General features: G+C 51.9%; 1 protein-coding gene across 1 annotated transcript in view; it reads right to left on the minus strand.

Moving 5' to 3' along the window:
* Positions 1–5,182: 5,182 nt before the first annotated feature.
* MTMR9 (myotubularin related protein 9) overlaps positions 5,183–21,718 on the minus strand; it is a 29,425-nt gene continuing 12,889 nt past the window's right edge. The window contains exons 5-10 of the mRNA XM_009907740.2: positions 20,636–20,853; positions 18,948–19,109; positions 12,858–12,999; positions 11,050–11,270; positions 7,838–7,989; positions 5,183–5,965 (exon numbers count right to left, since the gene is read on the minus strand). Of these exons, the coding sequence (XP_009906042.1) occupies positions 5,802–5,965; positions 7,838–7,989; positions 11,050–11,270; positions 12,858–12,999; positions 18,948–19,109; positions 20,636–20,853 (1,059 nt within the window). The 3' untranslated portion in view covers positions 5,183–5,801. The remainder of the gene's footprint in view (positions 5,966–7,837; positions 7,990–11,049; positions 11,271–12,857; positions 13,000–18,947; positions 19,110–20,635; positions 20,854–21,718) is intronic.

Raw genomic sequence — 21,718 nt, forward strand, 5'->3', positions numbered from 1 at the left:
GAGTCACCATCATTGGAAGTGTCCAGGAAGAGACTTGATGGGGTGCTTGGTGCCATGGTTTAGTTGTTTAGGTGGGTTGGATTGGTTGAGGGGTTAGACTCGATGATCTTGAAGATCTCTTCCAACCTGGTTTATTCTATTCTACTCTAGGCCACCTGGGCACACTACTGGCTCATGTTCAGCCTACTATCACCCAGGTCCCTATCTGCCTGGCTGCTCTCCAGCCCCTCTGTCCCCAGCCTGTAGCACTGTGTGGGCTGGTTGTGGCCAAGACCACTGCGTGTGGTTGTTGTGCAAAGCTCCAGGCCTCCTGCATGCTGCACAGCAACATAAAAGCCTTCAGCCTTTCCAGCAGTCCCTGCCCTGCACAGCCAGGCCCCACAGCCATGCTTATCACTGGCTGAAAGGTTGATGGCAGTGCAGAGAGGAGGCAGCTTCCCCTCACTGTGTGCAAACAAGCACAGAAGTCCATTTTCCCTCGAAAGCAGCAGGAGCAAACCCCGACCTTCTGCCACCAGCCTGCTGAATTCCCACAGACAGGCAGCTCAGGGCTAATCTTTGGCCTGATAATGCCATCCCAAGCCAATGCTTTGCTCACTAGCTGAAGCAAACAAAAGTTGTCCCCAAACTCCCCATCTCTGGCTAAGAGACAAACTTCCTTCTGCCCTAGGTAAGTGGCCAGGCTGTCTGCCAGCACTTGAGGATAACTGAGGGAGCTCATCTTGAGCTTGCAGTGCTAACCCCCTATTAGTGTGGCATGCCTCAGCAGATAAAGCAATCAAAAGCCCTCAGCAACACTCTTGCAACAGAGCATCAAAGGCTCCTCATCTCTGGCTCTGAAAGACAAATGCCAAAGACTTGTCTTGACATTTACACAGCTGGAGAAAGCAGGAGCAACCCACGGCAGCCCGGCATACTTCACTCACAGTCAGGGCATAAATAGGAGCTCCTCCTGAGTGTTTTCTTTCACAGCTTGGGGGGGAAAAAACCCTGGCAGCATGGAAGAGAGCCCTACAATGGCCTTGAACAAAAGCACTGGGCTTTTCAGAATAGATTAGAGTAGAATTAACCAGGTTGGAATAAGACCTTTGAGATCCTCGAGTCTAACCTATCACCCAACACCATCTCATCAACTAAACCATGGCACCAAGCACACCATCCAGTCTCTTCCTAAACACCTCCAGGGCTGGTGACTCCACCATCTCCCTGGGCAGCACATTCCCATGACCAATCTCTTTCTGGGAAGAACTTCTTCCTAACATCCAGCCTAAACCTCCCCTGGCATAGCTTGAGACTGTGTCCTCTTGTTCTGGTGCTGGGAGAAGAGCCCAACCCCCTCCTGGCTCCAGCCTCCCTTCAGGCAGTTGTCCTGAGGTGTTGGGTGAGAGGTTGGACTTGATGATCTCTGAGGTCTTCTCTAACCTTATTGATTCTATGCCCTGCAAGAAACCAGAGGCCCAGGCCACACACAGACACACAGCCCTCCGATGGAGAGTGAAGGCAAGGAGTAGGGGGGTAAAAAGTGGGAAAAGGGGGGGAAAGGGGGTGGAAAAAAGGGGGTAGAAAAAAGAGATTGAGCACTGTAATGAAAGACCTTTTGTGTTTTGTCTTCAATGTTTTAATCTGAACAGACATTTCTACTGTGTTCCCAACATATCTACAGCAAAGTTTACAGCCACTTGGTATCTGGGTTTCTCCCCCTCCCCCCAAATGCTTAAGCACTTTGAGCCAGGGTAGGTTTGGTTGCTTTGTTGGGGTTGGTTTATGACACACTGAACACCACAGCAGCTAGGATTCTGCACACACAGCTCACACACCTACCACCAGCACACAGCTCCCAGCCCTGCTGCTCAGCTCATCTCAGGCAGCAAACCCAGGGCTGATGGCAGCAGCCAGCTCCAGTCTGCAGTTCCAGAGGGTTGGAGAGAAGTGGCACTCACCCCTTGGCCTTGGAGGGGTTAACAGGTACATAGCACACACCACACGGGGCCAACCAATGCCACCTGGCTACAAAGGGAGTGCCAGCAGAGAACATTTCCCCCCTCAGCCAGGGACCTGTACACCACAGCCCCCCTCCAGGCTTCAGCAAAGCATACATTAGACACTGATATGCTGTACAGTGCAATTTAAGGTAAGAGCATCATATGCAACATGGACAATAGTGCACTTAAACCCCTTGCCACATTCAAGAGTTAGAGCAATACAATCAAAACAGTGAAGGTAAATATTCCCTTATGAAAACTGTGCAAGTTAGTTCCTTCTTCCCTTTGTTGCTTCCTTGCTTTGTTGCAAGTGGTAGAATGTCCACACTGATTGATCCCAGAGCTTGGGGCTGGGGGAAAGCTCAGTGTCCAGCTTATGAGGCAAAGATCTGTGTGTGAAGGAGCAGAAGCAGGGCTGGCCCCAAGCCTGTAAGGCAGTGGCAGACTGAAGAGCCAGGGCTGGGCACTGCCACAGCTCAGGAAGAGGCAGGGAACCTGCAAACAGGGCTGTCAAGTGACTTCAGGGGGTGGAGCCCAGCAGGTATTCCCCTCCAAGAGGGAGCAAGTCAATCATCACTGCTCAGTATGGGAATAGGATGGACATGCAGGTCAGCCAAGGACTGGAGTGCTCTGCTGGGTATTACACCAGAAGCCACTGGATTGGAGCCTGGAAATGAAAAGGTTAAGACAGAATGTGCAAGCACTCTGACACAAGAGGTCTGGAACAATCCTCTCCCTGCAAGGGTCCACACACCTTGTCTCACCTTCACCACAGGCAATACCTCTCAGGAGTGCCCCAGGTAACACCCTGTGAGAGTGATGATTTGCAGGTTAAAACCTCCAGCCCCTGGCCTGTGCTGCTCACAGTGCCTACGAGGTGATGCACAGCAGGGGAGCTGGGCAAGAGCCTGCTGGGGCTGCTCAGAACACCCCCAGCCCCTTCCTGTGGAGGCTGTGATGATCCACACCACCAGAAAGCCAAGGCAAGCACACAGCACTTGGGTGTGGAGTCAGGCCTGGAACACAAGTCAAGGATGAAATGCCAGCTCGGAATTTTCTGCCTTTTGTTGGCTGTCACAGCTGGTTGCCCAATTTTCCTCAGATGCCTGCAGTTTGCATGAGAGACTGGAGCAGCCAGGCAATTAGATCCCCAAAAGCCTCTCTGCTTCTCTATTATTTAGCTCAATATATAATTACCATGTTAGGAAATTACAGAACCTTGAAGTGTGGTTTGTGTGTAGGCTGTTATGGGGAAAACAGTGCCTCTGGAATCCTACCCATCTGGCTAGGGCTGATGCATTTCAGCTGCACAAAGTCTGCCTCTGGTGGGGATGAAAAAAAAGCCAGAGGCTACAGAGCCCAGAGCCATCATTCTTTTGAAAGGCTGGGCACTGATTTTTGCAGGGCTTCCATTTGCAGCCTACCCAAGAAGGCAGCTTCCAGAAAGCAGTTGGTGGAGGTGGGAGGGAGGAATGGGTGGCTTTGCTGCCTCCTTTGTTATGCAGTAGGGAGCAGCAGCCACCCCTGAGCAGCACTCCCCACATCACCAAGAGAACTAAAAACATCACCCCTTGGTCACCAGCTTGCCACCCTCCAAGCCTAAAAGGAAACTGCTGTTAGGAGGAGGAGGAGGAGGAATCATTCTTCTGCCTTAAGTGAAGAGTGGTTTAAAAAGGAGCTTTCTGAAGTTTTAAACCAGATGGCTTGGAGTAAGGTTAGGTGAGCCAGGATGAAAAATAATTAAGGAGATAAGGAAAAAGGCCTCCAGGTAGCACTTGACCACCAGCACTCAAGTTTCCAGAGCTTCCTTGGTTGGAGAGCTTTCTTTTCAGTGCTTACATGACTTTGGCAGATTACTCTCCAGGTGCTTCAACTAAAACTCCTCCACTGTCACAACCTCTCAAGTCCTTCTGTGAAGTGGCTCTTAAATCCAGGCTGCTTCATCCCAAAGCAGCAGAAGATGGCATGGAAGCTCCACAGCTTGCCAAGGGCTCAGTGCTGACCCAGGGCAGGTCCATTCCTTTCCAGAGAAGCAGGCTCCCAGCAAGCACCTTTTCAGCTGCTCCCAGGCACATGCACTGTGGTTAAGTCAAGACTTCTCAGCCATGGCCTGTGTGTGGAATCAAGCTGAACAAATGCCTGGGTGCCTTAGTATTTCAGACCACTCATCTCTTTTTTAAAGGAGGAATAGGAGTGATAAAAAATACAGATCTCTAAGGGAACTGATGAGAGCAGACTGCAGCCACAGAAACACAAAGAGCAGCTACAAAGTTACTGTGGGAAAAAAAAGAAGCTTAAAGTCTTTAAGCAGTTCCAGCAGCTACAAAGGATCTAAACTGTTCCTAGCTCTGTAGTGTGGTGGCCTCTTGAATCTGCAGCAGCAGCAGCCTGGCAGGTTAGATCACCCTAGCTCCCAACTTCTGCTGTCTCACAAAATGCACAGTGAGGGCATGAGAGGGGAAAACGAGATCAGCACAGCAGGAGGAGCAAAAGGTTTGCTGAGCTGCAGGTGAAGCACTGCACAGTGAGGGCATGAGAGGGGAAAACGAGATCAGCACAGCAGGAGGAGCAAAAGGTTTGCTGAGCTGCAGGTGAAGCACTGCACAGTGAGGGCGTGAGAGGGGAAAACGAGATCAGCACAGCAGAAGGAGCAAAAGGTTTGCTGAGCTGCAGGTGAAGCACTGCACAGTGAGGGCATGAGAGGGGAAAACGAGATCAGCACAGCAGGAGGAGCAAAAGGTTTGCTGAGCTGCAGGTGAAGCACTGCACAGTGAGGGCATGAGAGGGGAAAACGAGATCAGCACAGCAGGAGCAGCAAAAGGTTTGCTGAGCTGCAGGTGAAGCACTGCCCTTGCACTGCAGCAGTTCTGGGAGGCTCTTCCAAGTGCCCACAACCAGCCAGTGCAAACTTCCCAAGGAGGGGAGCCTGACCCCAGCTAAAAGGACAGCAGAGACACTGCCTTGCTGGGGAACATCTCCACCAACTACTTGACCTTTTTGTTTCCCAGGCAGAGTTAAAAAACAGTTTGTTGTTCCTTAGGAGGCTTTTGCCCATGAGAGGCAAGTCCACCTGAAGGCCATGGCTTAAAACATTAGCAGCAGAATCCTGACTCCAGTTCTGTATTGCACTGAAATTTCTTGCTCTGGTTTGGTCTTGAGCTTCCTGCTCCCAAGCCAATGCTTAACACAAACCCCCCCCCCCCACCCAGTGTTAGCTGGGAGGCCTGCTGAGGGGAGGATCACAGCAACTGGTAGAAGCTGCACTTAGAGGATGGCATCTTCTGGTTTGTGTTGCTTGGTTGGTTTCCTTTGTTGGTTTGCTGTCTGTGTTCCTAGCAAACTGGAGGACTGAGCTGCCTTCCTGACTCTTGGAGACTAAAAGGTGCTCCCAGACAAAACACCTTCACCTCACTGCACAGAACTTCTTGTTTGAAGCCTGTTGAGCAGTTAGAGAGTTCAGCAAGAGCAGGAAGAAGTCCCCAAAAATCAAGGTGAAACATCCCTTCTCTTGGCCCATCCTGGTCATCCAGACAGTTGGGTGGAGGGAAAGAGTCCCAGCTGCTGCTGCCACCATACAGGATTCCAGGAGCAAAGCTGCCAAGAGAGGACACTGTGCCCAGCTGTGCATTTCCTCTGTAAACAAAACAGAAATCCCTCCCAGGAAGCAGGGAGGGACACATTGAGAAGTGAAGGTTTCAGCAGTGGGAGAACTGAGGGCCAGCTGTACCCAGAGGGCTCTGCAACACATGCACTTTCCATGGTTAGTCTGTAAGGTGTAGGGGAGCAGGCAGGAAAGGCCTGAGGCAAGGCCCTGCCAGCTCAGAGGTGCTCCTGCATCCTGTCATCCGTCTCCATCTCTGCCAGCTGCCTCCTCAAGGCATTAACCTTTGCCTGAAGTTCCTTGTTGTACTTGATAATGTTGATCATCTCCTCATGGGCTTCATCCAAGAACCTGGAAGGCCTGTTCCACCGAAGGAAGACACCTGAAAGCCCAGACACACCACCAGTCAGAAGGGTTTCTTGCTGTGACGGGAGGAAATGTTCACATTCCAGCAGCTCTCTGAGCCATGAGCATCCAAGTTCAGGCAGTTTTACTTTACCCTCTCCCCCCTCTAAGTGGCATTTAGAAATACTGAGCCCCAAGTTCAGCCTTCCACTCAACAAGGTTATCCAAGACAAAAAAATGAAAGACTTGGATTCCTTTCATTCTGCTTTAGAATCACAGAATGGTTTGGCTTGGAAGGGACCTTTAAAACCCATCTGGTCCACCTGGCCTGCACTGAGCAGTGCTATCTGGGGGTCAGGAAGGAAGGGACAGGCACAGCCTCTGCTCACCTGTGTCTGTGACAGCACAAGAGGCAATGGATGGAAACTGCAGCACAGGAGGTTCCACCTCAACATGAGGAAGAACTTCTTTACTGTAGGGGTCCCAGAGCTCTGCAACAGGCTGCCCAGAGGGGTTGTGGAGTCTCCTTCTCTGGAGCCTTTCAAGCCCTGTCTGGATGCATTCCTGTGGGAGCTGTGCTGGGTTGTATGCTCCTGCTCTGGCAGGGGGGTTGGACTGGAAGATCTCCAGAGGTCCCTTCCAACCCCTAACATCCTCTGATCCTCTATCAGCAAGCTCAGAGTCCCATCCAACTTGGCCTGGAATGGTTCCAGGGACAGGCTACCTAACACCTCTCTGGGCAACCTGTGACAGTGTCTCACCACCCTCAGTGTAAACAATTTTCCTGCTCTCTAGTCCAAATCTCCCATCAGCCCTAGTCCTGTTACAACTGAGCCCTAGTCCTGTTACAACAGGCCCTGCTGGCCACACTGCTTTGGGTGCAGCCCAGGATAGGCTTGGCCTGGGCTGCAAGTGTACACTGCCAGCTCCTGGCCAGCTTTTCATCCATCAGTCCCCCCACAAATGACCCAAGGGCTGAAGCACCTCTGCTATGAGGAGAGGCTGAGGGAGATGGGGTTCTTCAGCCTGGAGAAGACTGTGGGGGGACCTTAGAGCTGCCTTCCAGTACTTGAAGGGAGCCTACAGGAAGGCTGAAGAGGAACTTTTCATGAGGGGGTCTAGAGACAGGTCAAGGGGGAAAGATTTTAAGCTGAGGGAGAGCAGGGTTGGACTGGATCTTAGGAAGAAGGTCTTCAGTATGAGGGTGGTGAGACTCTGGAATAGGCTGCCCAGAGTGGCTTTGGATGCCTCCTCCCTAGATGTGTCCAAGGCCAGGCTGGATGAAGCCTTGAGCAGCCAAGTCTAGCTGAAAGGCACATCCCTGCCCATTGTGGGAAGGTTTAAGTATGTGATCTCTGAGGTCCCTTCCAAAGGGGGGGACCTCACTTCCCAAGCTCTTCCCTGCAGGGCTGCACTCAATACTTTCATCCCTCAGCCTGTGCTGATACCAAGGACTGCCCCAACCCAGCTGCAGATATAGATCAGACCAAGCCATACTCAGTCTCCACCCTCCCTGCTTGCTTCAGAGCAGATGGGATAGAGAAGGTCCTGCAGTAAGGCACCCACAGCACACAGACTTATCCTGGCCAACACAGCTGGGAGTGGAGAGAGGTCTTGGTTGATATAGGACAAAACCACCAGGGCAGCTAATCACTGCAGAAACACCATGCTCAGAAGTGAAATGGTACCAGGAAGGCTCCCTGACAGAGAGCAGCAAGTCATCAGACCTTGGAAGGAGAAAGCACAGTGCCTCTGGGGATGGCACATGCCAAACCCATTTTGGAGCAGGCTTCAAAGGGAGGGAGATTACCATCAACTGAGGAGACAGCCTAAGCATGGAGCACAGACAGCAGGAGAGAACACTTCAGAAGCCTCAGCCACAGAACCTACAGCTGCAAGCCTGGCTTACCTTCCCAGAGCTGCAGGCTCTGAGGGGCCACCGAGGGCCAGATCACCAGGCTGTTGGCCTCGAAAAGAGGGTTCTGGAACTTGCTCAGCTCCTCAGACCTATTCACCCAGGACCACAGGGACATAGTCTTCTGTGGCAGCTTCAGTTTAGACCTAAAGAAAGCCAAAGGAACAAGTCAGCTTTCAAAGACTCATCTCAGTTCCGTCAGCAGGCCACAAGCTTCCCCACGTGCTGCTCATCAGGCAGCTCAGGCTGATCCCTTCACTCTCTCTCACCAGCATGGCACACAGGCTGCAAACCTAAAGCACTTTGCTCAATCCAGCTGGTTACAACTAGTTTCAAAGGAAAGATGAGGAAATCAATCCCATTTGCAAGCTGCTTGGAAGCTGCCTGCCTTCTGTCCAGATGAGGAATCAGTCACGCCCCAAAGTGGTTTGGCAGCCAGGTTCTGAAGGGGACTGAACTGAAGGGGAGGTGTGGGAGCTCTGCCAGGGCAGGATGGAGGAGCAGCTCTCAGGGAACATGCAAGCAGGGTCCTTGCTTGATTTGTGCCACGGGCACGTCTGGTTAGGTCCCTCTGGTGGCAGGAAGCATCAGAGCAGAGGGAAGTCTGCTGTCGGCCCGGATCAGACCCACCTCCAGGAGTTACACAGGGGTCTCCCCTCCTTGGAGTCTGGCAGACCTCAGCCTGCCTGCACTCACTGATCAAACTGCCACCCAGAGAGGAGCTCCACTGGCCCTGGGAATGAGCTTCACAGCAGACTTCAAAGCTCTGTGTGCTCTCAGGCTGACACCTTCAGATGTGACAGGCAGGTAATTCCATGTAGTGCTCAAAACTCTTTCAGCTTTCATCTCCCTGGTTTCCAGTCCAACTTGGTTTTGCAGATGACTGCTTTAGCAGCACTGCAGAAGAGTCTCTTCTAAGCAAAGATTATTTTAAGGGCAGAGAGGTTTATGGGAAGATTGAAATTTCCTTCCTTATCTGGCTCTGGGTTTCCCTTCCACTCATTCAGTTAAGCAGGAAACCATCAGGAATGGTCTTACTGGAGTCAGAAGTCCTGGGAACAGACCTGCCAGGTTCAAAAGAGGAATCCAAACCCCTCTGGCAGCTGCCTTCTGCCATGGGAGGCTCCAGTCCTCCCAGGCTCCACCCTGTTCACTGCTCCAAAGCTCAGGGTGTGCCTCAGAGCTGCCTCACTGCTACAGCACAGCACCCAAGCCAGGCCACCTAGGTGCTGCTCTGCCCAAGAAGCTCAAATGTCACAAGCTTGTGAGCAAGCTCAGGCACAAACTCAGAGTCACAGAATCACTGAGGCTGGAAGAGACCTTTAAAGTCCAACCATGAATCTAACACCAGCAAATCCACTGCTAAACCCATGTCCCTCAGCACCACATCCACACCTCCAGGGATGGTGACTCTGCCACTTCCCTGGGCATAGTGAAGGGCCCCCAGCTGAATCCATTGCTCAAGGTGCAGCCTCACCAGTGGTGAGTACAGGAGGACAAGCACCTGTCTAGCCCTGCTGATCACACTGCCCAGTGGTGATGGGGGGAAATTCTTCAAGGACCCCCACAAGATGACAATTTAAGTTAGTAGGTGCAACATGGAGAAGACTAATTCAACTCCCTGGCTACACCACAGATCTCTTTAGTCACACTGCCCCACTTGTAAGAGGGACAAGCTCCCTAACACTCCACCAGGACTTTCCCATGAGGGTGGTGGAACACTGGAACAGGGTGCCCAGGGAGGCAGTTGAGGCCCCATCCCTGAAGATATTCAAGGTGAGGCTCAGCAGGGCTCTGGGCAGCCTGATCTAGGGGAGGATGCTCCTGCTTACTGCAGAGGGGGCTGGACTGGATGACCTTTGGAGGCCCCTTCCAACCCAAACCATTCTGTGACTCTAACTGCAGTAAGAGAAGCTATGGGAGACCACATCAGCACCATCAGCCTCCTCCAATCTCTACACAGACTCACAGGTTGCACTGGGTTGGAAGGGACCCCCCCCAAAGGTCATCTTGTCCAACCCCACTGCACTCAGCAGGGACATCTCTCCAACTAGATCAGGCTGCCCAGGGCCACAGCAAGTCTGACCTCTAACATCTCCAGGCCTCAACCACACCCCTGGGCAGCCTGTTCCAGTACTTCACTTCCTGATGTCCACCCTGAAGTCTACCCTGCTCCAGCCTCAAACCATTGCCCCTTGTCCTATCACTACAAGCCCTTCTAAACAGTCCCTCCCCAGACACCTGGGGAAAAACCTCTTTGCCTTTCCTATCCAGCAGCCAGAGGAACCCAAGGAATTATGACAAGTAGCAATTAAATCAGCACCACCAATTGCAGCTCTGAAAGGAAGGATGTTTCTTCTGAGCCCTGCTTCTGGAAGCTGCAAGGTGAGAACAGATTGGATCCTGGTTGAAAGGGTTGGGTTTTTTTTCCCTCCACTGCTGTCCTTTCTACCTTATATTCAGTGAAATACAATGTCTTCAGAAGCCTACATCTTCCCTGCTCCACTTCCAAACCATTTCCCCTGGTCCTATGGCTACAAGCCCTCCTAAACAGAGAGAGCTGAGGGAGCTGAGGTTGCTTAGCCTGGAGAAGAGGAGGCTCAGGGGAGACCTTATTGCTGTCTACAGCTACCTGAAGGGAGGTTGTAGCCAGGTGGGGGTTGGTCTCTTCTCCCAGGCAAGCAGAACCACAACAAGAGGACACAATCTCAAGCTGTGCCAGGGGAGGTTTAGGCTGGATGTCAGGAAGAAGTTCTTCATAGGAAGACAGATTGGCCATTGGAATGTGCTGCCCAGGGAGGTGGTGGAGTCACCATCCCTGGAGGTGTTTAGGAAGAGACTGGAGGGGGTGCTTGGTGCCATGTAGTTGATGAGATAGTGTTGGGTGATAGGTTGGACTTGATGATCTTGAAGGTCTCTTCCAACCTGGTTTATTCCATTCCTCTTCCATTCCCTTCCCCCTTCCTCTTCCATTCCCATTCCCATTCCATTCCCACTCCCATTCCATTCCAGTTGATGAGATGGTGTTGGGTGATTAGTTGGACTTGATGATCTGGAAGCTCTCTTCCAACCTGACCCACTCTGCTCCCTTCCCCAGCCTTCCTGTCGGCCCCCTTCACTCAGTGAAAAGGCAGGTATGGAAACGTGGTTCTTTTGTCAGACACAGCCTGGTGGCTCTGAACCCTTGAAAACTCATTCTCACCAACCTTTCATGTTCATTGTTGCCCAGGAAAGTGCCAAACTGGGAGGCATAAGCGTGCTCAAAGAGCATAATGAGGAACTGCTCGTTGAACTCGAAGGAGCAGGGGAACTGCCGCAGGATTTGCCACACGCAGTCCAGGAAGAGGAGGAACACTGGGGCCTCCCATTTCTGCTTGCTGTTGGAATAGGCTGACTGGGCACAGCGCTGCTGGAAGGGGTGGCCAGCCTGGAAGGAAGGATCAGAGAGATGATCACACACAAAGAGCACGCAGCAGAGGCCTCAGAGCTAGGCCTGTCCGTGCCGCTGCGCTGCGCCTGCTCCTTCCCACAGCTGTGATCTTGCCAAGCACTCAGCTGCAAAGTGCAAGCAGCCACAAGCAGCTCTGCTGCCTCTCTCAGGCTCTGTAAATAGCTCTCTGTTTGGTCAGAGGATGCTCCCAAGAACAAACAGGTAGAGGTGCACTGGAGGCCAAGGCTGAGGATAGCAGCTGCAGAGGTACAAAGAGGTTTTACTAAGGGTTCTGTAGTTCACATGGAAGAGTGCTCTAAGGAGATGTTCAGCCTCAGCACTCAGAACAGGCAGCTCCACAACCCCAAAAAACTACCAGGAGAGGCAGAGGCCTCATGGAGTGAGTGCCAGAGGTACAGAATCCCAGGATGGTAGGGACTGGAAGGGACCTCTGATAAAGCAGGGTCACCAGGATCACATCCAGAGACTCCACACCCAACCTGGGCAGCCAGTGCTCCACCACCCCCATAGGAAAGGTTCCTTCTCTTCAGATGCAACCTCCTGTGCTCCAGTTTGTGCCTGCTGCCCCTTGTCCTGTCACCTGGGCACCACTGGAAAGAGTCTGGTCTCATCCTCCTGGCATCCACCCTTTAGATATTGATATAAGCAAAGGGATCTGGGGGTGCTGGTTGACAGCAGGCTGAACATGAGCCAGCAGTGTGCCTCAGCTGGCCAAGAAGGCCAATGGCATCCTGGCCTGGATTAGGAATAGAGTGGCCAGCAGGAGCAGGGAGGTCATAGTGCCCTGTACTCAGCACTGGTTAGGCCACACCTTGAGTCCTGTGTCCAGTTCTGGGCTACTCAGTTTAGGAAAGATGTTGAGATGCTGGAAGGTGTCCAGAGAAGGGCAACAAAGCTGGGGAGGGGTTTGGAGCACAGCCCTGTGAGGAGAGGCTGAGGGAGCTGGGGTTGCTTAGCCTGGAGAAGAGGAGGCTCAGGGGAGACCTTCTTGCTGTCTACAACTCCCTGAAGGGAGGTTGTAGCCAGGTGGGGGTTGGTCTCTTCTCCCAGGCAACCAGCACCAGAACAAGAGGACACAATCTCAAGCTGCACCAGGGGAGGTTTAGGCTGGATGTTAGGAAGTTCTTCCCAGAAAGAGAGATTGGCCAGTGCTGGAAGTGTTTAAGAAGAGACTGGATGAGGCACTTGGTGTCATGGTTTAATTGATCAGATGGTGCTGGGTGATAGGTTGGACTTGATGATCTCAAAGGTCTCTTCCAACCTGGTTAATTCTGTATTGAGAAGATTCCTTCTCAGTCTTTTTTTGTGGGCTAAGCAGCATCAGGTCTCTCAGCTGTGCCTTGGCAGAGAGCAGCTCCAGTCCCCTCAGCACCTCTGCAGCCCTCCGCTGGACTCTTTCCAGTAGCTCCTGGACAAAGGACTCAGGATGCTGCTTGTAGGAGAGAAGCCATTGACACTAAGCAGGGCTGCAACAAGGCCCAGCCTGCCTGCTGTGTCTCAGGCTGTTCCTCCACACAAGTGTCACTGGAGCAGATGGACATTTTCTCCAGGGGTACTTCTCACCTGCAGCCACTCCCTCACAACCAGAGACTCGAAGCCGCGGATGGTCCTGCACCTTGGGTCCAAGATGATCTGTGCCAGAGAGGTTACCTGCAGTGTGGAATCTGTCCCTTCAGTCCCATGGACTAACACTGATGCACCTTCCCTGGGAAACAAAGGTGGACAGGAGTGTGAGTGAGTAGAACACATCCCAAGGACAGAGTAAGGGAGTTGGGGCTGTTCAGTCTGGAGAAGAGAAGGCTCCCAGGAGACATTCTTGTGGCCTTCCAGTATCTGAAGGGGGCTACAAGAAAGCTGGGGAGGGACTTTTGAGGGTGGCAGGGAGTGATAGGACTGGGGGGAATGGAATAAAACTAGAAATGGGTAGATTCAGATTGGATGTTAGGAAGTTCTTTCCCATGAGTGTGGTGAGACACTGGCACAGGTTGCCCAGGGAGGTGGTGGAAGCCTCATCCCTGGAGGTTTTTGCAGCCAGGCTGGACATGGCTGTGAGCAACCTGCTGTAGTGTGAGGTGTCCCTGCCCATGGCAGGGGGGTTGGAACTGGATGATCCTTGAGGTCCTTTCTAACCCTAACAATTCTGTGACTCCACACCCCATGGACACCAGCACTGCTGCCCTGAGGATGCTTTGCTGCCTCCAGACCCCTTCTTCCCTCCCCACCCCACACAGCAGCACACCACCTTCTCCAGCTGCATCCTTACCAACACCATCCAGGCCTTTGCATCACTACAGACTTCATTTTCGCTTTGCTATGCATTCTGGCAGCCAGACCCTTTGCCACAGGGATGGAAGATGCACAGAGAGCTCTCTGCTGTGGTTCTGACTATTTGCAGTTGGTACTCCTTTTGAGTTACAGCAGGGGGAATGCATCTCCACATTTTCTTGTGTCATTGATTGGGTGGTTAAGGCCTTTGAAGTCTTCCCACAAGCACTGCAATGAAGACTGATCACCCCCCCCTCCCCCCCAGCCCACTGAGATGCTCTTGCAAAAGAATCCCATGAGATGTTGCTTTGCTCAAAACTGGGCCACAGTTAGAGCTTACTGCAAACCGAAAAGGAAGCTCAAGAAAAAACACAGCCAGAGCTGAGCCTCCAGAAAGGCAACAGAGTTAAGTGTGCTGCTGAGCAAGGGAGCTTGTCAAAGAGCCAGCACAAAGGCTCCTCACTCACCAGCCAGCACAAGTGAAATCAGCAGAACAATGTGAAGAGAAGTTGGGGCAGGAAGGTTTTGCACACAGCAAGACCCCCATGCTGTCCACTGGGACTGTCCAGGCCACCTGATTCCCTGCCCTCTTGTCCATCCTAGGCTGTGCAGCAGTTCCATGTGCTCACAGCAAGCCAGGGAGTGCTCCCAAAGCAAAGCTCTAGAGTTTGCACACAGTCATCTCCAAACAGCTGGGAGCCTCCAGCAGTGATGCTCCCTCACCCAGCAAACCTGCTGGCACTGCTCATGCCATGGCTAAGTGCCAGCTGAACCCCAGTCTTTGGGCAGGAGCTGCCTCTTCCCTTTCAGGAGGAATAGCTTTGCAAAGGCACTGCAGCAGTGCAGCCTTGTGCTTATCTTGCAGAGCCACCAAACTCTGCTGCAACTGGAGACTGCTCCCTCTTGTCCTCTCACTTACTGTGGAGAAGAGACCAACAGCTGCCTCAACTGCTTGTAGCAAGCAAAATGGTCTCCCCTCAGCCTCCTTTTCTCCAGGCTAAACAGCCCCAGTTCCCTCAGCAGCCCCTCACAAGACTTGTGCTCTAGAACATTCTCCAGCTTTGGTGCCTTTCCCTGGGCATGCTCCAGCACCTCAGTGTCCTTCCTGGAGGGAGGGGCCCCAAACTGAACCCAGCATTCAAGGGGCAGCCTCATGAGTGCTATGCAGGGAGGGATGATCCCTGCCCTGGCCCTGCTGGCCACACTACTGCTGACCCAAGCCAGGAGCACTCTGTGCAGAACTCCAAGGTAAGCACAAAGCATGGGTAACAAAGACCAACCTAGCAAATCCTGAAGGCACCACCTGGGTTTGAAGTGAAAAGCAGGCAAAACCCAATAGATTGAGCTGTGTGACATCTTTGTCTGTAGCCCTGTGTCTCAAACAACTCCACCTTCATGGTACAGACAATCTGCAGCTGCTCTCTCTCCTCCTCCCTCAGGCAGTGGGAGATCAAAACGTCACTTAAAAGCCAAGCACAATTGCAAATCCCAGAATCCCAGAGCAGGGGGGGTTGGAAGTGACCTCTGGAGAGCTAATGCAACCAGGTTCACCTAGAGCAGGCTGCACAGGATCACACCCAGGCAGCTGCAAAGGGCTAACTGCAAGCCTGTGCTCTCCTCAAAGTGGGGCTCAGCAGGGTAACAACAGTGTCACCTCTCATCTTACAGGCCCCAAACCTTCAGGATGCTGCAACTTCTGTCCCAGTGGTACCTTGGTGCTGGTCTCTTCTCACAGGTAATTAGAGTTAGCCTGGAGAAGAGGAGGCTCAGGGGAGACCTTGTTGCTCTCTACAACTACCTGAAGGGAGGTTGTAGCCAGGAGGGGGTTGGTCTCTTCTCCCAAGCAACCAGCACCAGAACAAGAGGACACAGTCTCAAGCTGTGCCAGGGGAGGTTTAGGCTGGAGGTTAGGAAGAAGTTCTTCCCAGAAAGAGAGATTGGCCATTGGAATGTGCTGCCCAGGGAGGTGGTGGAGTCACCATCCCTGGAGGTGTTTAGGGAGAGACTGGATGGGGTGCTTGGTGCCATGGTTTAGTTGCTGAGATGGTGTTGGATGACAGGTTGGACTCAATGATCTCAAAGGTCTTTTCCAACCTGGTTAATTCTATTCTATTCTGTAGAAGAAGAGGGAATAGCCTCAGTCTGTGACTGGGTAGGTTTAGCCTAGACTGCTTTATTCACAGCAAGATGGTTTAATAGTCATGAGCTCTTGAGTGACAGGTTGGACTTGATAACCTTTGAGGCCTTTTCCAACCTTATTGATTCTATGATTCTAAGAGTGGTCAGGCACTGAAATGTGCTGCCCAGGGAGGTGGTGGAGTCACCAAGCCTGGCTGTGTTTAAAGGTGGTTTGGATGTGGTGCTTGGGGCTATGGTTCAGGGGTGAACCTTGCAGAGTAGAGCTCTGGGTTGGACTTGGTGATCCTAAGGGTCTCTTCCAACCTGAATGCTTCTGTGATTGATTCCCCCCATGGCCAACATGACTGAGCCACTCTTGTCAGCTCAGCTAAGCCACAATCTGTAAGCTCTGAAAGAGGTGAGCCAGGAAGCCCATGCTGAGCTGGCCTGACACAGCTTTTGGTAAACACTAAAGAGAAGCAAAAAGCAAGGCTGAGATAAAAATGATGAAAGTGTTCCCTGTCCAAACACAGCCAGGAGAGTTTCATCACCAATGTTTCTCATCATACACATGCAGGAAGGAATTACAGATAAAGCTGTTGACTGAGAGCAATCCTTTTCTGGCAGGGTCAATAATGAATCAAGTCCCTGGCAGTGCTTTCAGAAAGCACAGCAGCTCATATTTGAATGCAGTAAGGCTATTTTTTGCCCCCCAGTGAGGCTGCATTGCAGCCTACATTCCCTAGCTGGTATGGAAATGGGAAGAGTAAACAAATCTAGGTCTTCCCTGAGTTTTGAGAAGGGCTTTTTCCCCTCTCAGAGCCACACAGAAATCACATGCTGTGTCCAGTTCTGGGCCCCTCAGGTTAGGAAAGATGTTGAGCTGCTGGAAGCTGTCCAGAGAAGGGCAACAGAGCTGGGGAGGGGTTTGGAGCACAGCCCTGTGAGGAGAGGCTGAGGGAGCTGGGGTTGCTTAGCCTGGAGAAGAGGAGGCTCAGGGCAGACCTTATTGCTGTCTATAACTCCCTGAAGGGAGGTTGTAGCCAGAAGGGCATTGGTCTCTTCTCCCAGGTACCCAGCACCAGAACAAGAGGACACAGTCTCAAGCTGCACCAGGGGAGGTTTAGGCTGGATGTTAGGAGGAAGTTCTTCACAGAAAGAGAGATTGGCCATTGGAATGTGCTGCCCAGGGAGGTGGTGGAGTCACCATCCCTGGAAGTGTTTAGGAAGAGACTGGCTGGGGTGCTTGGTGCCATGGTTTAGCTGATTAGATGGTGCTGGGTGATAGGTTGGACTCAATCTCAAAGGTCTTTTCCAACCTGGTTAATTCTATTCTATTCAATCCATTCAGAGCCCCCTCACACACTTGGTCTTACAAAGCCTGGCACCTGACAGCTAGGCCTTGGCTCTCCAGCCTGAGGTTTGCAGACAATTTAGCCAAGCCAGCAGCATTTATTAAGGGAATGCCAGGTTAAAAGAGGTCACAAGCACTCAGAAGTGCTGAAGAGGATTGCTTAGACAGGACTAGGGGGATAAAAATTTCAAGAGGGAATAAGCACTGAAGCAAAATGCCTGGGGAAAACAAAGACATGCTGTTGCTTTGGTCTCCAGAAGTGAGGTGTACTGGAAACTTTCAGCTGCAAAAAACCCCAGGATTTCCTTTATTTGGAAAGCCTGAGTTACCAGTTTCACAGCCTACCAAACAGCACTTCAGAGAGGCACATTCTGACCTAAACCTTCAAGAAAACTACATCAGTTGGATCACAGGATGTCAGTCAGGGGTTGGAAGGGACCCAAAGAGACCATCCAGTCCAACTCCTCCTGCCAGAGCAGGGCCATACAATCTAGCTCAGGTCACACAGGAACACATCCAGATGGGCCTTGAAAGTCACCAGAGAAGGAGACTCCACAACCTCTCTGAGCAGCCTGTTCCAGTGCTCTGTGACCCTCACAGGAAAGAAGTTCCCCCTGGTGTTGAGGTGGAACCTCCTGTGCTGCAGCTTCCATCCATTGTTCCTTATCCTATCACAGGGAGCAAGTGAGCAGAGCCTGTCCCCTGCCTCCTGACCCCCAACCCTCTGACATTTATAAACATTGATTAAATCCCCTCTAACTCTTCCCTTCTCCAGACTAAAAAGCCCCAGATTGCATCAGAGGAATATATCTGAACCAGAGGATCAAGCTGTGCCAGGGGAGGTTTAGGCTGGAGGTTAGGAAGAAGTTCTATACAGAGAGTGATTGGCCATTGGAATGTGCTGCCCAGGGAGGAGGTGGAGTCACTATCACTGGAGGTGTTCAGGAGGAGACTGGATGGGGTGCTTGGTGCCATGGTTCAGTTGATTAGATGGTGTTGGATGATAGGTTGGTCTCTTCCATCATGGTTTATTCTATTCTATTCTTAGCCAAGATTTCCTCCCTCAGGCTTGTCCTTCTAAAGAGGCAAGCATGATTTACTGGAGGCACATCCCCCTCAGCATGGTGAAACAGCATCTTGCACAGGTACAAACTAGTTCACAGTGGCCAGTTACTAAGAGTTCATGTGGAACTAGAGGTATTTAACAAGCTTTCTCTCTCCAGTAAATACTACAGAATCACCAAGGTTGGAAGAGACCTCAAAGATCATCAAGTCCAACCTACTGTGTTCTGGGCCCCTCAGTTTAGGAAAGATGTTGAGTTGCTGGAAGGTGTCCAGAGAAGGGCAACAAGGCTGGACAGAGGTCTTGAGCACAGCCCTGTGAGGAGAGGCTGAGGGAGCTGGGGTTGCTTAGCCTGGAGAAGAGGAGGCTCAGGGGAGACCTTCTTGCTGTCTACAACTTCCTGAAGGGAGGTTGTAGCCAGGTGGGGGTTGGTCTCTTCTCCCAGGCAACCAGCACCAGAATAGAATAGAATTAACCAGGTTGGAAAAGACCTTTGAGATCATTGTGTCCAACCGATCATCCAACACTATCTAAACAACTAAACCATGGCACCAAGCGCCCCATCCACAAGAGGACACGGTCTGAAGCTGCACCAGGGGAGGTTTAGCCTCAAGGTGAGGAGAAAGTTCTTCACAGAAAGAGAGACTGGCCATTGGAATGTGCTGCCCAGGGAGGTGGTGGAGTCACCATCCCTGGAGGTGTTCAGAAGGGACTGGATGTGGCACTTGGTGCCATGGTTTAGTAGTCATGAGGTGCTGGGTGACAGGTTGGGCTTGATGATCTCTGAGGTCTTTTCCAACCTTACTGAGTCTATGAAATTCCAGGTTTTCTGGAAAACCAACCACCCACTTACCTGTCAATACACTGAGCTGCCAGACAAGCTGCAGTTAGAATCTCCTTGATGTGAGTCAGCCAGTTGGAAGCTTCCAGCTTACTGAGCCAGCGGTCCATGTTGTGTGACTGGTCATTACAAGCTTCCACAAGCTTGATGAGGCTCTCCTGCAGAATATTAAACCTTTGGGGGACAAGCAAAATATGACTGACCTCAGCAGCAGTTCCATGTGCTCACAGCAAGCAAGGGAGTGCTCCCAAAGCAAAGCTCTACAGTTTGTACACACTCATCTCCAAAGAGCTGGGAGCCTCCAGCGGCGATGTTCCCTCACCCAGCACACCTGCTGGCACTGCCAATGCCAAGCCATGGCTGACTGCCAGCTGAACCCCACTCCTTGGACAGGAGCTGTCTCTTCCCTTTCAAAAGGAATAGCTTTGCAAAGGCACTGCAGCAGGACAGCCTTAGAGGACACAGTCTCAAGCTGTGCCGGGGAAGTTTAGGCTTGAGGTGAGGAGGGCAGGGCAGGGCAGGGCAGTGTTTTGGGGAGGGGAAGAGCTTTAAGCTGCAGAAGGTTTTGGGGAGGGGAAGAGCTTTAAGCTGCAGAAGGTTTTGGGGAGGGGAAGAGCTTTAAGCTGCAGAAGGTTTTGGGGAGGGGAAGAGCTTTAAGCTGCAGAAGGTTTTGGGGAGGGGAAGAGCTTTAAGCTGCAGAAGGTTTTTTTTGGGGGGAAGAGCTTTAACCTGCAGAGCTGCAACAGTAATCTGAAAGCCATCCATCATAAGGCCACAAGCTCCATCCTAAAGCAGAAGATTTCAGACCAGCCTCAAGTTCTCAATGTAGGGCCACACTAAGACTAGTTTGGGCAGTTTTTGTACCTCCTCTGCATTGGTTGCCTTATGTCCTCAAGCTGTGGAAAGCTGGCATTCAGCATGCAGCTGATTAAACCAGATGCTCCTCTGGTCTTGTTTCACAGGGGTGCCAAACTACTGATGAATCACAAGCAAATTAAAGCCCTTTGCAGTGTGTGCTGAGGTCTAAGAGAGGATGCAGACCAAATCTCAGAGAAGCTGACAAAGCCACACAATTAATTGCAGGAGGTATTTGGTCTTCAAATGCTGTGGTTTATGAATTCCTCTCTTTCTGCTGCTTATGGCCACTTGGAAAAGAATCCTCTTCAACCTTAAGTCCAGATAAAAGCTTTAGGAGCAAAACCAAACAGGACAAAGCACCAGGCAGGAAATTCCTTACAGGAGCTCCTCGAGAGCCAGCCCGCTCGGTGATGAGCTTGCCAAGAGCTCCAGTAACATGACTGCACGGCTTTCTAGAAGGGTCACCCTAAACTAAGGCTTGAGAGCAGCTGAACAAGGTCAGACTAAAAGTTTAGCTAACTTAGAAGCTTGCCTCCAGCAGTCCTCAACTGCGGAAGTTTGCTAGCAAAGTGCCTTGCTCAATCCTGTGCATTGCTGCGAAGGGAAGCGCGGCAGGGCTGGAGGTCAGGGAAAGAGCTGGCACAGGGAGACTGCCTGACAGGTCTGAAATCTGTGGGAGGTTGTTGAGAACAAGGAGCCAAACACAGCTCTTTATCCCCCACATCACCTCAATTTACCAAGCAGGAGCCAGGACACACAGCCAGCAGCAAGCACTTTGTGGAACTGTTAGTGGCTCTGCCAGCGCAAGCCCACAGAGGAGAGCCTGTGTGAATTCCACCCACCTCTCAATACATTTGTGGATCCTCCTCCACTGGGGATAGTGTGCTTCTTGTTCAAAGCCCCCTCCTTTGGCCCTGGCCTGCTGGGCAACATTCAGTGACCTGGTGTCAATGATGTAGCCCCGCTTGCCAGGCCGCAGCGTGGCGTTGATCAGCTTCTCGTCTTCTTTGCAGCGTCTCCCGTTCGTGCCGGTGAGGGGCTGGCTGCTTCTCATCATGACCTGTGGAGACAGATAACCAGCAACTAAACCCTGCAAGGGGAGACTTGAAAGCCACTGAGAACTTAGAGCTGCAAGCCAAGAATGGTGATTGAAGCTCACTATGCAAAGCAGACCTTCACTAGAGGAGTTCTTCGGGGCTCTGTAAATGCAGCCTGCAAAGGGATGCTGGATGGATGGGCCTTGATGCCAGGCATGGTGAAGGATGAATAGCATTCAGATCAGTCACCATCACTGGAGGTGTTCAGGAGGAGACTTGATAGGGTGCTTGGTTGCATGGTTTAGTTGGTTGGGTGGTGTTGGATGATGGGTTGGACACGATCTTGAAGGTCTCTTCCAACCTGGTTTATTCTATTTCTGATTTAGAGGCTGGCTGCTTGTGGTGCTCTCCAAATGAGGACCACCCTTAAATCTACAGCCCTGCTGCTGTGGCAGTGAATAGAATAGAATAAACCAGGTTGGAAAAGACCTTTGAGATCATTGAGTCCAACCTATCACCCAACACCATCTAACCAACTAAATCATGGCACCAAGCACCCCATCCAGTCTCCTCCTAAACACCTCCAGGGCTGGTGACTCCACCACCTCCCTGGGCAGCACATTCCAATGGCCAATCTCTCCTTCTGGGAAGAACTTCTTCCTAACATCCAGCCTAAACCTCCCCTGGCACAGCTTGAGACTGTGTCCTCTTGTTCTGGTGCTGGTTGCCTGGGAGAAGAGACCAACCCCCACCTGGCTACAACCTCCCTCAGGGAGTTGTAGACAGCAAGAAGGTCTCCCCTGAGCCTCCTCTTCTCCAGGCTAAGCAACCCCAGCTCCCTCAGCCTCTCCTCACAGGGCTGTGCTCCAAACCCCTCCCCAGCTTTGT

This window comes from Dryobates pubescens, chromosome 3 (assembly GCF_014839835.1).
Source record: "Dryobates pubescens isolate bDryPub1 chromosome 3, bDryPub1.pri, whole genome shotgun sequence".
NCBI classification, from domain to species: domain Eukaryota; kingdom Metazoa; phylum Chordata; class Aves; order Piciformes; family Picidae; genus Dryobates; species Dryobates pubescens.